The sequence below is a fragment of the Platalea leucorodia genome, assembly GCF_965183815.1.
Source record: "Platalea leucorodia genome assembly, chromosome: Z".
Lineage (NCBI taxonomy): Eukaryota > Metazoa > Chordata > Aves > Pelecaniformes > Threskiornithidae > Platalea > Platalea leucorodia.
This window is the reverse complement of record NC_138858.1, coordinates 28,030,716-28,047,141: the sequence shown is the minus strand read 5'-3', so window position 1 is coordinate 28,047,141 and position 16,426 is coordinate 28,030,716. Positions and strand designations below refer to the sequence as shown.

General features: G+C 40.7%; 1 protein-coding gene across 1 annotated transcript in view; it reads right to left on the bottom strand.

The window, feature by feature from the left end:
- ANKRD31 (ankyrin repeat domain 31) overlaps window positions 1–16,352 on the bottom strand; it is a gene marked incomplete at both ends in the record, with an annotated part of 68,503 nt that extends 52,151 nt beyond the window's left edge. The window contains 8 exons of the mRNA XM_082335399.1: window positions 633–1,295; window positions 6,560–6,682; window positions 8,233–8,273; window positions 9,284–9,378; window positions 10,022–10,068; window positions 13,481–13,560; window positions 15,305–15,360; window positions 16,246–16,352. Of these exons, the coding sequence (XP_082191525.1) occupies window positions 633–1,295; window positions 6,560–6,682; window positions 8,233–8,273; window positions 9,284–9,378; window positions 10,022–10,068; window positions 13,481–13,560; window positions 15,305–15,360; window positions 16,246–16,352 (1,212 nt within the window). The remainder of the gene's footprint in view (window positions 1–632; window positions 1,296–6,559; window positions 6,683–8,232; window positions 8,274–9,283; window positions 9,379–10,021; window positions 10,069–13,480; window positions 13,561–15,304; window positions 15,361–16,245) is intronic.
- Window positions 16,353–16,426: the final 74 nt, after the last annotated feature.

Here is a 16,426-nt window from a genome sequence, read left to right as displayed (position 1 = left end):
AAACATGCCTCAATTTTTTCAGTAAGTCTCACATAGGCAGAACTAAACAAAATAAATGCATTTCTAAATATACATGTAAAAAATCCCCATAAGTAATCTTTCTAGTCTACAGGAAAGACATAGCTGTAATTTCTTTAGTAATACTTGCAAAGAATTTGTATGCTACAGTGGTGAGAACTATGATAGCAGAAAACAGCATAGTAGTCTGGAGAAAAACCAGAACCGGATGGGGTAGGAACCTAGAGTTGGAATTGGCTGGTATATGCCAGTGTGCTACAATGAAATAGCAGAATAGTGTTTTGGAACCTTCCTTGGAGAGAATGCGAGACATAAGACGATGTACAGGGGGACCAGGAGTTTTTGAAACTCCCATGCTGATTCTAGACTTCCACATGAGTCACTGAATTAACTTTACTAGGATTTACTTTCGCAGCAAGCTCAGCCATTTTCATAACATGGATATATCAAAACAGAAAGACACTACTGGATTTCTAAAACAAAACCAATTGAAATGTATTAAACCTGTAAATTATTGATGCCAGTTTATTCACATCTCCAAGTAATTTGGCTATTCTATAAAACATTTTATGATAAACATAAATTTTCAAATATTAATTAAACTGTGTATATACTTGCTCATTTGTTGTCCTCTGCATGTTAGATCCTGTTACGGCTTTTATTTCTTCCACCTGAATTGTAGCAAGTTGAGGTTCAATCACGTTTGTTATTTGTGTACAGTCATCATCTAACTGGGGAATAGCGGGTTCTGAATTTAACTGCTCTCCCTCGGTGTTATGCTGTCCCTCATTTGGCACTACAGGAGTGACAGGTTGTACTACAGATCCTGACAAGGCATCCAGAGCTGTCACAAGCTGTACTGGCAGGGCATCACTGCTCTCATCTGCTGATGGATCAATGGAAAAGGCATGACCCTGACACTCTAACTTGTCAGGCAATGGGCTTATCATTTTAAGACTCTCAGAATCACCGAGGAATCTCAGCAAATCACTGATTTCAAATTCACCAGTCTCTATGCTCTGTTCAGTGAATGCTTCCATGAAAATCTTCCCTGGGGATGTCAGTGACCGATCTGTGTTATTATTAGGGGAATGTTCTTTTACTCTGTTATCTGCGTCAATATTGGCCATGCAGGTTCTCTGGCAATCTTCTAAAACACACGGAAATATATCTTGTGGTATCTGTTCCTTTGGAACCCTTATTATATCCTCCAGAAGGGCATCTAGATAGAGGCTTATTTCTGGAGAGAGATCTTCATTACTTAATTTCTGTAAAATCTGAACATTAAAAAAAAAAAAAAAGTTTACAAAAAGGAATGGAACAACTCTTTCTAAAAAAGCATGTAATTAACATTCACTTTAGAAGTCATCCATACATATACATGTATTTTATCTGCATTTCTTGCATAAGCTACAAGACTTAAAGCCTTCCCTAAGAACTTGCGCAATTTCTTAACAAGGGTTAGACTGAGGTCTCAGTTTCAAAAGTAGAGCATTTCCGCTGTTGACTTCCCTAGCAGTGAAAATCCAGAGTAAGAGTGACTAACTCTGTTATAAAGTCAAAGATGTTATGCCATTGCCAATGACCTGAGGGTGTTAAAGGGCTTTAAAAGAAAGGCATTAAAAATTTCTGTCACCCAGAAATAATGAAAGTGAACATATTCACAATAACATAAAAAGCATAGTTAGTAAAACACAATATATGAGTTTTGATTATGTGTTTATGTGGATCCCACACAGGTATGGAGCATTTGTGCCTAATAAGCTTCAGTTCAAAACCTTAGGAGTATGTTTGGAGGCTGCACATTTGAGTTTCCTCGCTGAGTACAGAACCACAAAACCATAACTGTTCTTGGAAAAGTAATACTGCTACTGCTTTTCTAATCACTTTGAGCTCCTTTCAACAGATGCCCCCATTTTTATACCAATTAATAGCTTTTTCATTTTTTTCCCTATCTCTGCTTCAAGTGCTACTGCAGGAGAAAATCAGATGCCTCAGCAGACCTCAAACATATTTTTTCTATAGAACGTTTGTATATAATAGTGCTGTTGCTCAGTAATACTAGACCTTAAGAAAATCTCTTTCAATCCATTTTTAGGCTCTTGCTGCCAGCAAGTGGCAATAGTGGGCAGTGCAAGAATCCTTTAACCACTGGTAACATAATTTTGATAAAGCTCACACACAAAAAAACAAAAAGGGCAGAAATCTTACAGCATTGACTCACATTCAGTTTGTAAGCCATTATAAGTCCCTGATTCTTTGTTGAAAAATTATTCCCCAGTCTGCTGTTTCCTATCTTGCACCTGTGTAGCTAATTGTTCCTTTTTTAAGTACTGACTACTTCTTACTTTGCTGTATTGAATTACATTTTATTTTTAGACCACTTCTCTAATTTGTGCAGACTTTAAACAACTGGGGAAAAAAACCACTGGCGTAACTTTCTGTACTTGAAGAACTGTGGTACAAACAGCATGTATGTATATTACAAATTTCCTAAGAAAAAGGCTTGGGGCATTTGTTGAAGGAATGGTGAAACTTACATTTATATTAATGAAGAAGGATCAGGCAGGCATAAATTACTAATTTTGCAAGATCCTAAAACCAAAAAATCCCGTGGGACTTGCTCTACAAGTAATTAAAATCTGCAGAACAGAATAAAAGTCAGAGCTTTCCCTCCCTAAAACCCATCCTCAGCTGCCACTCATCCATAAAGACACTTAAAGCCCCATTACCTAAGGTCCCTGTACCTTCAATTGTCTGTTGAAAAGGAACAGAGGAGCTGCTGATGTAGGAAGGCTGAGCCAGCTGGGAACTGAACCAAAACAGGGAGTTCTCCCTCCTGTGGACCGCAGTCTGGTAAATATGGTCTAAATACACATAAATTTCACTCAAAGGAGGAGCAGGATTCCCCCTCAGTCAGTAGCTCAGCAGCAAAGTATCAACATTGTGGTAAATGCAGGTTGGGGTCCATTCTCCACCAGAACATCTATGCTTCAAGCAACTTATTTAAAAAACGGGTTCCTATGTAAGAATGTCAAAGAGAAAAAGGTATCTCTTTGGCATAAGGCTGTTAATTCTGTTTAGGGTTTGAATGCCAACCATCTCATGGCATCTGTCAATCTCTTCCACTGAGCATGAGCACACTACTTCGAAAGCCTTGATTTAAATCCACTATCCTCATGTCTCAATTATTCCTGGTACAAATCCAAATCAAGGTGCTCCTTAATCCAGGCACAAATCCTGCTGACCTTCTAGCATCAGCCCAGAATCTCTTGTCTCCTGATCTTACCCAGTAAGCACACACTGGGTAACAGTTGAGCATGGCCACGGTCAACTCCAGCCTCAGCTGATTCAGAACCTCGCAGATGGACAGGGAAGCCAAGCAGAGGTCTCATCTAAAAACAACAACTTACTTGACTGTGGATATAAAAACTGTGCATTAATAAACTCACTGCACCAAAGGCCAGTGAGCGAGCCAGGCTTAGCCAAGCCTTAGATGTCCGCCTCTCCCTGTGCACTACATAAGCAAGCTTAAATCTGGCCTGTCACTTCCTGCAGATGGCAGTGCATTCACATCACCTTGGTGAATCTTGACATGCAAGGATTTTTTTTCCATGTGTTTGAGAACAATTGAAAAGTTATCAAGAAATTGGTGTCTGTTTGGTGTCACAGACTGTGGCTTGCAAATGTTACAAGATAAAACTGGACTGACTAATACTGAAGCATAAATAATAAGGGTGGAGTGGAAATGTAAGGGGACTCCTGTATCTGCTAGCTCTGAGTCAAGCAGAGTTCAGCCTTTCAATACATACATGTAAGAGAACCACTAAGAGTTAAGGCTTCAGAAGGATCAACACTACCAGCTTTTGTGAGAATGTGGAGCTGAAGATTACTGCAATATACTGGGACATGAGGACAGAGAATCACAGAACAGCTGAGGTTGGAAGGGACCTCTTGAGATCATCTAGTCCAACCTTGCTGCTCAAGCAGCGTCAGCTGCAGCAAGTTGCCCAGGACCATGCCCTGTCAGGTTCTGAGTATCTCCACAGATGGAGAACGCACAACCTCTCTAGGCAACTTGTTCCACTGCCTGACCACCCTCACAGTTTAAAAGTGTTTTTTTGTGTTCAAATGGGATTTCTTTTTTTTTTTAATTTGTGCCCCTTTCCTCTTGTCCCATCAGTGGGCACTACTGAGAAGTCTGGCTCCCTCATCTTCATTCCTTCCTGTCAAGTGTTCATACACATTGGTAAGATCCCCCCAAGCCTTATCTTCTCCAGGCTGAACAGTCATAGCTCTCTCAGACTGTCCTCATACGAAAGACCATACTGTACTGAGGGGCCCAGAGCTGGATGCAGTGCTCCAGGTGGGGTCTCACCAGAGCAGAGCAGAGGGGCAGAATCACCTCCCTCGACCTGCTGGCCACGCTGCTTTTGATGCAGCCCAGGATACGGTTGGCCTTCTGGGCTGCGAGTGCACATTGCTGGCTCATGTCCAGCTTTTCATCCACCAGTACTCCCAAGTCCTTCTCCGCAGGGCTGCTCTCAGTTTCTTCATCCCCCAGCCTGTGTTGATACTGGGGGTTCCCCTGACCCAGGTGCAGGACCTTGCACTTGGCCTTGTTGAACCTCATGAGGTTCACACAGGCCCACTTCTCACGTTTGCCCACGTCCCTCTGAATGGCATCCTGTCCCTCAGGCATGTCAACCACACCACTCAGCTTGGTGTCGCCTGCAAACTTGCTGAGGGTGCACTCGATCCCACTGTCTATGTCATTGATGAAGATATTAAACAGTACTGGTCCCAGTATGGAATCCTGAGGGACACCACTCATCACTCATCTCCATCTGGACATTGAGCCGTTGACCACTACTCTCTGGATGTGAGCATCCAACCCATTCCTCATCCACCAAACAGTCCATCCATCAAATCCCTATCCTTCCAATTTAGAGAGAAGGATGTTGTGGGGGACCATGTCAAAGGCCTTACGGAACCAGATGCACCAGTCCTTTAGTCCTTTTATCCAAAGATAATTCTTTGTGGCCCTGTGCTGGACTCACTCCAGTGTGTCCGTATCTTTCTTGTACTGAGGACCCAGAACTGGACACAGTATTCTAGAGGTGGTCTTACCAGTTCTGAGTAAAGGATCACCTCCCTTGACTTGCTGGCAACCCTTTTCCTAATGCAGCTCAGGACATTGGTCACCTTCTTTGCCTGAAGGGTGTATCAAGCTCCTGGCCAGCTTATTGTCCACCAGGATCCCCAGGTCCTTCTCTTCAGAGCTACTTTTCAGCCAGCTGGTCCCCAGCAGGTACTGGTGCCTGAGGTTGCTCCTCCCCAGATGCAGGACTTTGCACTTCCCCTTGTTGAACTTTGTGAGATTCCTCTCTGCTCTGTTCTCCAACCTGTCCAGGTCCCTCTGAATGGCAACACAACTATCTGGTCCATTTCTCACTCCTCCCAGTACCATCTGGGAGGGTACCAACTTGCTGAGGGTGCATTCTGTTCCATTTTTCAGGCCATTAATGAAGATGTTGAACAGTATTGGCCCCACTATTAACAGACTAACCACAACAGAAATCAGAGTTGCTACATCATTGAAATCAAGAAAACCCAGCAAGACTAATTTTATGGTGGCAGGACTTCTATGCAGAGATTATGTTAATTAATGAATTTCTCTTCTATTTTCAGGAATAGATACACAAAACTAACATGCCCAGTGACTCCCTGATAGTTTTCAAGATGCCTGTCCTGCCCTTTCTTCAAATCAGTACATGGAAGCTTGTGACGGACATTGGTTCCTCTCACATGAGGTTTTCTTGCAGCACTCAGATCTCGCCAGTGCCAACATCACCCAATATGCAAAAAATATAATTCACTGCAGTGATTAATCCCAACCTTCTTACTCCAGGCTCCTAAAATATCCTCTCTGGAGATATTCTCAATGCACTCAATCTGCCTATTCTCCAGAGGCTATTAATTATAGGTAATCTTTGTTTCAAGACATTTCAATTTTTTTTCTATTTAACTAATTCTGTACAATGACAATGTTTCATTTAATAAATTTGTTATTATAGTTGTATATTGGTAGTTGTATATTTTTCAAAAATGAATAGCCTAGGGGATTTCTTTTCTTTCCTTTGTTCTTAGACAAGGAATACTTGACCATGTAATTAACCATATTTGCTACAAGACATGAACAACTTGCCATACTGGTCTCAAATTTGTCTTTGGTGAATTTTAGCGAGTACTGTTTTTTCCCCAACATTAACCTTACTCAGGCTCCCTGAAAAAAGGAAAGTAAAATTGATTTATATAGAATTGTAACTTTTTATTTATAGGTACAAATCTATGGGACTAGATGGAACGGTCACAATGCTATGGTTTCTGCATTAAGCAGGCTATTTCAGCAGATAATTACATTGCATATTGCTGTAAATTGGTCCACATTGGAATGTCAGAGAAGGAATACTGGAACTGATGCCGTGCTCTAAGTTGATGTGAAGTTTCCTAAGAAGCTGCAGATGGCAGCAAGCATTACATGTTCCCAGTAAGATCCTGTCGTTTCTCTAGGACCCATGCAGTTGATGTCACTAGTGCTGTAGAAATCCTCAAAACTGTCCATGACATTGTAATAGGAGTTGGTAAGAGCAGTTACTTTTTGCTGCAGAAACAGCAACACAGCAAATTTCAATGACAGTTTCTCTGTCTAGCAAACATAGGCCTGAAAGCAATGGACTGGTCAGGGATGAACTAAGACTAGAAATCAAAAGGCACAAAGAGGGCATTGTGCCTCAGAGAGGTAGCAGAAGGAGGTAACAATGCAGAGGTAGCAGACGATAGCATACAGACAGATGATACAGAGGCAAAGGCCAAGAACCCCTTCATGACATGCTGCCAGCACTTCCTCTGCTAACTGGAGAGAAATCTGCTCAAGTCCTTCCCTGCTGCTCGCACTTAACTGACTACAAACCAAGAATGGAGGGAGTGCTGGAAGGGAAAAGGGGAGAGGGGAAGTGGAGAGGAATCAAGGGAACATTTGACCACTGGCTGTTTATGTCGGTGGTTGCAGAACGTTCAACTCTTGCTCAAGATATTTCTGGGTTGGATGATTCACATGGATATATTGTTGAATTTTTGCTACTGTGTCTTCTGGAAGCTGTCAGGGAGATCCTTCTTCCCTCCAAGGTTTTCTTTCTTTTACGTGCAAAAGCAGTGCTTGCAAGCAGATAATTACTAAAATAATCAGTATTATTTGTGAGCTACACTCGTAACATTCAGATTGCATTAAGCTTACCTAAATTAGTGTTGGTATAGCCCCTGCCCTTCAGCTTGCCTCCAGCTGTGCATTTCCACATCTACTCTTGTGCTGCATTGGCACTTACCTAATATTCTGGGGAGCTGGCCTGAATAGACAACCTGGCTGAAAACTAAGCCAACTAAAAAAATTGAACAGTATCTGACAGTTTTTCCCCAAAACTTACTTCATGGTGAAGGTCAAACGATCGCTAGTATTGGCCCAAAGGAAGCAGCAGAAACACATGGCAAAGAAAACGGGTAGCTCCTAGCAACACCCAAGCAGATAGGCTCACACTGGAATGGAACCATCCCCGATTCAGTATCACTGAGAAAGGAGCTGACAAATGGGGGGAAAGGTGGCTCCAAAGCTATTCCCTCACTTTTACCTCATCAGCACTGAAACATGTCACTCATGAGCAGCTTTAGGATTACCAAAGAGATGTATCAAAGAGACTGGTACTAATCTATTTTTGGCCACAAGTAAGTCATTACTCGCAAACAGAGGGACAGTTACAGATACTCTGTTCCTCCTCAAAGACCTTCCTAATGCCTCTCCCATAACTTTCATTGGTGGAAAACCTGTTTTAAGCTACCAAAAGTCTTTATTACTTTACCTTAAGTAACAGCCCTTATAGATTCTGCATCATGGTGATGTCTTTCCTACTTCATTGTTACTGCTACGCTTCTACCCTTGTGCCCTACAAGCTTAATAACTGCAGTTCCTACCCAAAAAGCAGAAAATAAAGGTTAGCTCTTAAGTTGTTTTCACGCAATGCACTCAGTGTCAGTTATGATACACAGCTACGTGCCTCCTTTTTAAAATGAAAGAAACAGGTATTTTTCAGTAAAATATTCTCTAATGCTAATTAAATTAAATGATATTTTATACACATTCAGTTGTAAAAATACACTTACCTTTCCTTCTGCATCTTTCTGAAATCCATTCAATTTGATATCTAGATGTAGGAGAATAAACAAATATTTCAGTTGTACTGTCCATTTCTGAAAGTTCTCATCATCTCTAAATGGCCTCAATGCCTGATTAAGGCTGAAGTTTCAAACCTTAAAAATTACTACTGTCATGCTCTCTAAGTGGAACTGACAATAAGGTTTCTGGTTAGGCTCTGTTAGTCACCAAATTATATTCCGGGGCTATTATGTCACATTTCTTTACTGTGGTTTAGAGGCCTGTATTTCCAGACTACCAGCAGACAGAATCGCCGCCCATTCCACAGGATGAGACCTATCCCCTGCCCTCTGTAATTACATGCAATTAGACAATACACCTAAACCAATCCAATAATTTACTGCCTCTGAAAAGGGCTGGTCCCAACGCCCCTGCTCCCATCACCGTGTTGACATTCATGGGACTCCCTGGGAATTTCCTAATCAGAAATAAAGTGAATGGTTTTCTATTGGGCTAGCAAAAAATAACTCAAACAGGGAGACAGCAAAATAGATGAGGCAACCCTGCACTGATGGGAGCACAGAGGAACAGAAGTACAACTGAAGTAGCAGCAGGGTCAGACAGATCTGGGAAATGACCAGTAGCATTTTTGTTTCTCCTTTCTTACAGATGTCTTTGATTCTTGGACATGTTAGTAAGAAGCATGTAGGAACCCTCAATGACTGTTACATCTATGCTTACCTTACACACCCATATGGCACTTGAGTACCCTATGGCCTTTAACTTTTGTCAGAAAATTCCACAGCAATGACATAACTTTCAGCTGGAAATATACCACTGGCTTGGGAAAACAGTTATTTCTTCAAATAATCCTAACAGAATGCTTACAAAAACATAACTTGTAGCCAAAGACAACTAAAAATGAAAACTAAACTAAACGTTGTAAAGGCCACATTACAGTCAGATTCTAAATAAACCTACATGGATACTCATCTTCAGCTTTCAGATTATTCTGCCACAGCTAGAGCAACTTTCAGTTTTGTACAAAATACAACATACCTACAGAATTATTTTGCTGTCCCTCTACTGCAGCATCTAGTGAAAAACCAGGCTTAGAAACATTTTCAGTAAGTGATGGACACTTTATCCAATCCCTAGAATTAAATAATACAATAAAAAGTTCTTATTCAGTAAGAATTGTAATCTGTTCAGCTTAAGAAAATTTCTACAGTACTTTGAGTTTATGCAGTTCTGTACTTACAATTATTTGTGGAAACAACTGCAATTATTTTAGAGGCACACTTCTCTTTACAAGGACATGCAGTAACTAAGACTTCCAAATTTCCTAAGTGGAGCTAGCTATGTCCATACATTCATTCTCTAAGTGAAAAAAAAGGCCCTTCCTATTTTTTATTACTTCTTTCTGTATTTCTGTTATAAACCCATCTTCTACCGAAAACTTTCCATAGCTTCTGAGAACAAAAAGTCTAGTAATATTTACTACAAATTTTTGTTTATTGCCTAATGGTTTTCCCTGAGTAGTTTACTGTCATTCCTGTTGCTTATGCCCTTATACCATTAAAGGTAGTATCATCAAAAAACCAAATACAGGTACAGTTTGACCTATACTGGACACAGAATTACCTCTGACATGAATATAGATCCTTCACTAAGCAAACAAGAAAACTGCTTCACAATAGAACACTGAGACTAAAATAACATACAAATGGAGGTATAATGGAATTGTTTAATTACAGTATGCCTGACTGGAATTCCTGTGTGATGTATTATACTCACTGCAGTAGAGACTGAGACTGATCAGATGTGTATGCCTCTTGAGGTATCTGAATGAAAAAAAAAATTTAAGAAGTTAGTAAACAAAGTACTTCATTATTAATTTTCTCAGCTTTTTTTACATGCTTATCTTCCTCCTTCTGTAATTGAGTTGGGAAACAGAATTTTTAGATCCAATCTTTACATACATTACTAATAAGATACAAAAGCCATTCCACTTAAATCTTTTTTTTTATTTGTGCTATTTGAGAAAAATGTTAAAAAATAAATCACAATCACAAAATGAAAGACAACACTCACCCAGAAGGAAAACATACCTATGCAAGTAGGATATGATCGCTTTAAACTTCACGTGTTTTATACATCAAAAGACCAAAACACAAGGTATTTCTATTTCAACTCCCAGTTTTAATCTTTTTCTGTAACAATTCCCTCTTTTCATTAAATAAGATAGGGCTCTGCTCCAGAGACTGTGGAGTTTAGTATACAACTCTCAATATCCCTGGAAAAGGCAGAATTAAGGAACTTAGCTGACAAGACCTGCACATTAGCAAGCTCTAAGTGGCAGGGCTGCCACATGCAGACACAGGAAAGGCCATGTGGGTAAGGAAAGAGCTGATGTCAGTGCAGGAGCCGAATTCAAACTCTTTAGTTCAAGGAGCCTGGATCTGCTTTTTGTGCCTCTGACTGTACATAAGGAAGAAATCTCCTCTAGTATGGAAAAAGGAGCCTTCATGTAAAGTCTAAGGCAACACAGGAGTGATTAAGATGGACGGGTGAACTGCAGAACAGTTCCCTTCCAGATGAGCTGATGACTGGAGATTACTAGTGGACTATCAGCATACTGGCTGCAATTTTAAACAAATCATCGACATACAGTGGAGGACATTCACAGCACTAGGAAAACTCTAGGAAAGAACATCTTGGTATGGACACCAAGTGATGACTTATTTGGCTTGCACAAGGTATTAGCAACACAATAAGAACAACCATTTTAGCAATGACCTGAAGAGCAACAGGTGGAGATTGCCCAGTAGGAAGGACTCCTAAAAGGCTCCCTGGAACAGAACAGATTATTTAGAAACAGCTTGTGCAACAATTATTGACTGATGTAGTTCCAAAATATGGCAATGGGATAGTTTGCAGAGAGTTACTAACTTTGCTAAATACACCCTTTGTACAAATCAGCCTGGGTATTTACACAGAACATTACCCAGAGACCAAGAGAGGTCAGGAGGATAGCAGAACAACTACTAAACCTCTTTGACTGGCTAACGTTGCTCAGACAGACGCTTAAAGCTCAATGAACTACTGTTATATCTCAGAAGGACGAGCCATTTTGTCTGCTAAAAAATTAGGTTCTAAGCAAAATTGGTGTGTTGCTGATTGGTTGAGAGGTCTTCTCAAATCATAAAAGTTACATAAATAGTATTTGTGACCACTGACTAAGTACTGGGAACAGCCTTTTCTCCTGCTCTCTTGCTTTTGGTAACAAAATTCCTGCAAAACTCAACTGATTCTTCTCATTTGAACATTTATTTATACAGCCAACTATCTGAGGGGACTCTGGATGTGTTCCAAAAGAAGACTAATGCTTAAAAGCTGTATGTGTCACCTAACAACTTTAGGTGGACTTCACCAAACTGGACAAGAAAAAAAAGCCTCAAAAAGGTGAAAGCACAAACTCTCAATCATGAGGTCTGACTGAACAAGCCATGGAATAGGATGTTAATAGATAATGGAAAAAACTTGTCAGTTGGAAAGAACCTGAATCCTACAATATCTGTCTGTATATCTACTGCATCTCTCGTGGAAGAAAAGTCTTACTTACAATCTCTTACATGGTAGAATCAAAGATAGGGCTGCATATCCCAAGTCTCCCCCAACCCCCCTTAAGTACAAAGAAAGCCAAGACTCTTTGGAACAACTGGAACAGATGTTACATTTCCTGAAAAAATTCACCGCCACTCTGGGTTGCACGACCCTCATATCACATTGCATCAAGATGCTGTACTCACATAAGATCATTTCTGAGGGCACAGTACAAGGAAAGCTTCACTGTAAGCACATTCCATGTTGGCTCTCAGCGTGGCTGAAGACCACACTGGTGCAATCTACAAATGCAAGTATCAAGGATGACAGGACAATACCGCTCCTTACAGCATTCAGTAAAGATTTACATTTCACACTGTCCCACGCTGTGCATGACCAAGCTGCCACTGGCATCCTATATAGGTCTCACAAAAAAAAAAAAAATTTGTGAGAGTTACCCAAACTATTTGGTGAAAAGTACTAGGTTTCTTCGCTTTTCTGACTTTTCCTTTTGCAGACAGGGGATTTGTCCTTAGACTTGGAAGAATCCCTTACTGGGATTGCATGAGAGCCATGAAGCCAAACACTTAGGTTAATCAGCAGGTAGTCAGATCAGCTCCCAGAGGTGAAAGGGAGAGAGTAAATGGGCACTTCCCTCATTCCCTCTGTCCTTAGAAAACTGTGGTAAACTTCAGTCAAGACAACCCTGGGACATACAAGCAGCAAAATAAACTTACGGAGAAAAGCCTTTGAAATAACAGCATCTTTTCAATTTTGTTCACTGTTTCCTGCACTGTCAGTTGAGAGAAATTTATTTGCAATTCTGTAATGCTCTGCAAAATCATTCACTTCAGTAGAAGGAGTGTCTTTTTTCAATGTAGTTTTTGTCGTCTAGGAAGCAGTTTAGTTCTTTTAAAAAACCCTCTTATACTGGAATAAAGATACATAGATAGTGGTCCTTGGACTGGTGAATCCACAGCGTTAAAGACAGTGTAACAGTCACATGTTTTAAAACAATCTCAGTAAAAGAACAGAAACCTGTTTGTTTCCCATTGTTTCATAAGTGTGTCATATGCAGGTGGAAAGCTGACTGCTCAATTGAACAGTAGTTTATGGGCTAGCTACCAACCCTGGCAAACATATTAAAAGGTAGGCTAATTAGTAGGTTAGGGAATGCAGAATTATCCGTAGAGTAGAATAATTACTCCATCATCACACAAGCAGACATTTTAGTCTGCATTTCAGATTATTATCTCTTTCTGTTCTAAAGAAACAATTGTCCAATCGTTGCATCACAGCTAATCTCATAATGAGTAACTGAGGGTGTATTCTGGCATGGCTAACCCAGATGGTTATCTTTCAGGTCCTGAAGGGAACACACTAAAAAGTTTGTGCTCCACGACTTCTTCATCTTTGTCACGGGCTTGTTCCTCAAATATGAAAGGCTGTACCCTCATGAAATACCAGGGAACACTTTGATACATTGCTGGAGAGAATGTACTACACACGTGACGACTGTCTTGCCATAAAATTCATTTCAGCTGCAAGCCACCACGCTCTTTTGCACATAAAGAATTGGAGGTCCAGTGAGTTTATTAATAATTAATAATTAGGTATGTGTAGCAGGACACGTATAATTTCTATACCTACTGGATTTATCTGTTCTTGCTTCTGACTATATGTGTGATCATCAAATTTCTGTATAAAACAGATTTCTGGAGAGGGAGCTCCTAGGAGGAAAAAAAAAAAACACAGTAGAAAAATGCAGTAATTAAAGGAAGTTTTGATTGCCTTAATTTCTACAAAACTTTCCATAACTCCATGAATTTCCACATAAATTGCTACATAACTCAGTAGTTGAGGTATATGTATCAAAGCTTCTGATATGCAACGGACTTCAGTGGTTAAACAGTCTATCTAACTAGATTTTGAAACTACAATATAGGCGAGGTCAGAAATGAATAAAACCAGCTGGGGGCGAAAACTTATTTCATTTTGTGTTCTGGAACCCTCCCTGAGTTCATACTGGAAATTAACTCTTCCTGTTTCTTAAACTAACAACTGCAATTTTGATAATCTGCCTGATCCATTTGACTAAAAATATTGGAATACTTTCTTTAATGACTATGCAAAGGAACAACTTCTCTCTGGAAAACAAAAAAAGAGAGAAACCCTTACAGCTGGACCCTTAGGTTTCAAAACTAAAATGTTGTTACTGACAGTAATAAAATACCCATCAAATTAATCTTTATGTTACGTATCTCATCACCAAATTGCTACTATACAAGTGTGCACAAATACATGAATAACGGAATACTAATTCCAACTTACTGAATATAAAATGCTGCAGGCAGAATGCTAAGAATATCATAATCTATTACGTTTACAGAGACAAAAAACCCCACCCAACCCTCAGACAAATCCCCACTCCACAACCTGAACAATGAGTCAAATAAACATGCCTTAAACCATGTATGTTGAATGTTGCCAGGTTTTAATTCCAGTGGATAACCACAGGTAAGTTCAAAATGGGATGATGCTTCTTTCGTCATACAAAACTACTGAGCAACTATGAAAGGTTCAGCATCAGGAAATCGCAGCCGTAGGAAAAGTTTCTGCAGATTTCAATGGGCTGTAGGTAAGATTTATATTAGCTCAGAGCAGGCTGATAAAAAACAATAGTCCACTCAGGTCTTCAAATTGGCAAAAAGACAAACAAAAAAAAAATCTGGAAGAACACTAAGAACACCTTGTGTCACTTAAAGAATAGGCAGCCTCTGTATCGCTGGAATAAACGTACAGGACGCAAGTCAAATGGATTATATAAAAATGCCAAGGAGGTACAAGTAAAACTATTATGAAACTACAACACACTTCCTCATGCAACCTGCTCTAAGGGAGTTATTAGGGAAGATTTTAAGGCTTTAAATGAGCGCACATGCATTTATGTTTAAAGTAATTTAACAATACATTTAAAATAATGCACTTATATATTCCCATCCAAATTTTGTATGTTAAATTTGAAGAGAATGGATATATTAACAATATTATCTTTTTTTAAAATACTACCTGCAACTATAGTTAATATGACTATTATGTGTATAGATTTCATTTATATGACTATTATGTGTTCAGATCCCATTTATTTTATTCTGCTCAAACACAATACACCTATCTAAATAAAAAGGATATCCCTATATACAGTTCAAACACTTCCCAAGCCAGGCATTCTCAGTTATAGTACACAGGAAGAATGGAGAAATTAAGAGCAAACCTATTTTTCAAATATTAAAAATGTGCTGAACATTCTCCTAAAATATGAGCTAAAACTATGGTTACAATAAGAGAGCACATGCAGTTCACAAGAATGAACTTCATGCAACATTTAAGTTTAAATAACATGGGCTCAGGCAACATCCACAGCAACAGTTTATAGAAAAAAACAACACAGACTGAAAAAATAATCTGTCCTACCTTCATCAATACTTATTTCTGTTGCTAAAGCCATGTCCTCATTAAGAAAAGGCAAGCTTTGCAAAATAAAAAAAAAAAAATTAATAAAAGGCCGTTAAAACAGTTGCATGCTCTGCTTTTCAGTCCCGTAAACTCAAAGGGCAGCCGAGGGCACCCATCTTAGCCTCTGCTGTGGGGACACTGCTAACTGCACGCGGGGCGAGCGCACCTCCAACGCTAACACCAACAGCAGCAGACTCCCAGACTGTGAGGATATACCCGACCCTCCGCACAGAAAGCCGAGGTAGGGAGGTACATCACCGCTTTACGTATTTCCAAGCCATACTGGGCCACAAAGCCAGTACAAAGAAGTGCAGCTGCTTGGTAGTTTCAATTTTTTGCCATGTCTTAAGGGACACAGGAGATTACGTCGTGAAAGTGGTACCAAGTTAAAGTTGTGGTGAAATAACATCAGCAGCAATCGTATTGAATAGTGTTTTCTTTATTTTTTCTGAGTTGGGTTCTGGTGCGTTTCACTTGCACTGACTAAAACGGTATCGAGGAGGGTCTCGAGGCACAAACTTGCAGGCCCACAAGGTGTGTGTAAAAGAAATGGCGCCACTTGCAGAGCTGAGAACCACTGAGTCTAAGGGCATACAAAACTGGTCTGGATAGAGGAAAAAAGATTTAAAAAAGAAAAAAAAAACTAAAAATACGCATTTATGAAATAACGTAGAAGTGCTGTTTTGCACTGTGGGATGTCAGGTGCAGGTGGCGGTGGCTCCTGCGTGTGGCCGGTGCGCTCCTGAGATCACACCCAGAGCCGGGCAGGCCGGGGGCGGCGGTCCGCCTCCCCTCAGGGCGGCCCGGGAGCGGCCCCCTCCGCCCGCCGCCGCGGGGCCCTGGCTTCTCCCTGCGCCACACCTGCCGCCGCGCTGGCACAGGGACCAACACCGCGTTACCACCTCCTCCTGCGGAACTCCTCCTCCTCCACATCGCTCTCTGTCAGAGAGCCCTCCACGACGGTCTGGTCGCTATCGCTCTCCCCGCCGGCGGCCGGCTCCCCCATGGCGCCACCGCTCCGCTCCGCTCTGCTCCGCTCCTCCGGGCACCGCCGCCGGCGGCCGCCCCGCCCCGCCCCGC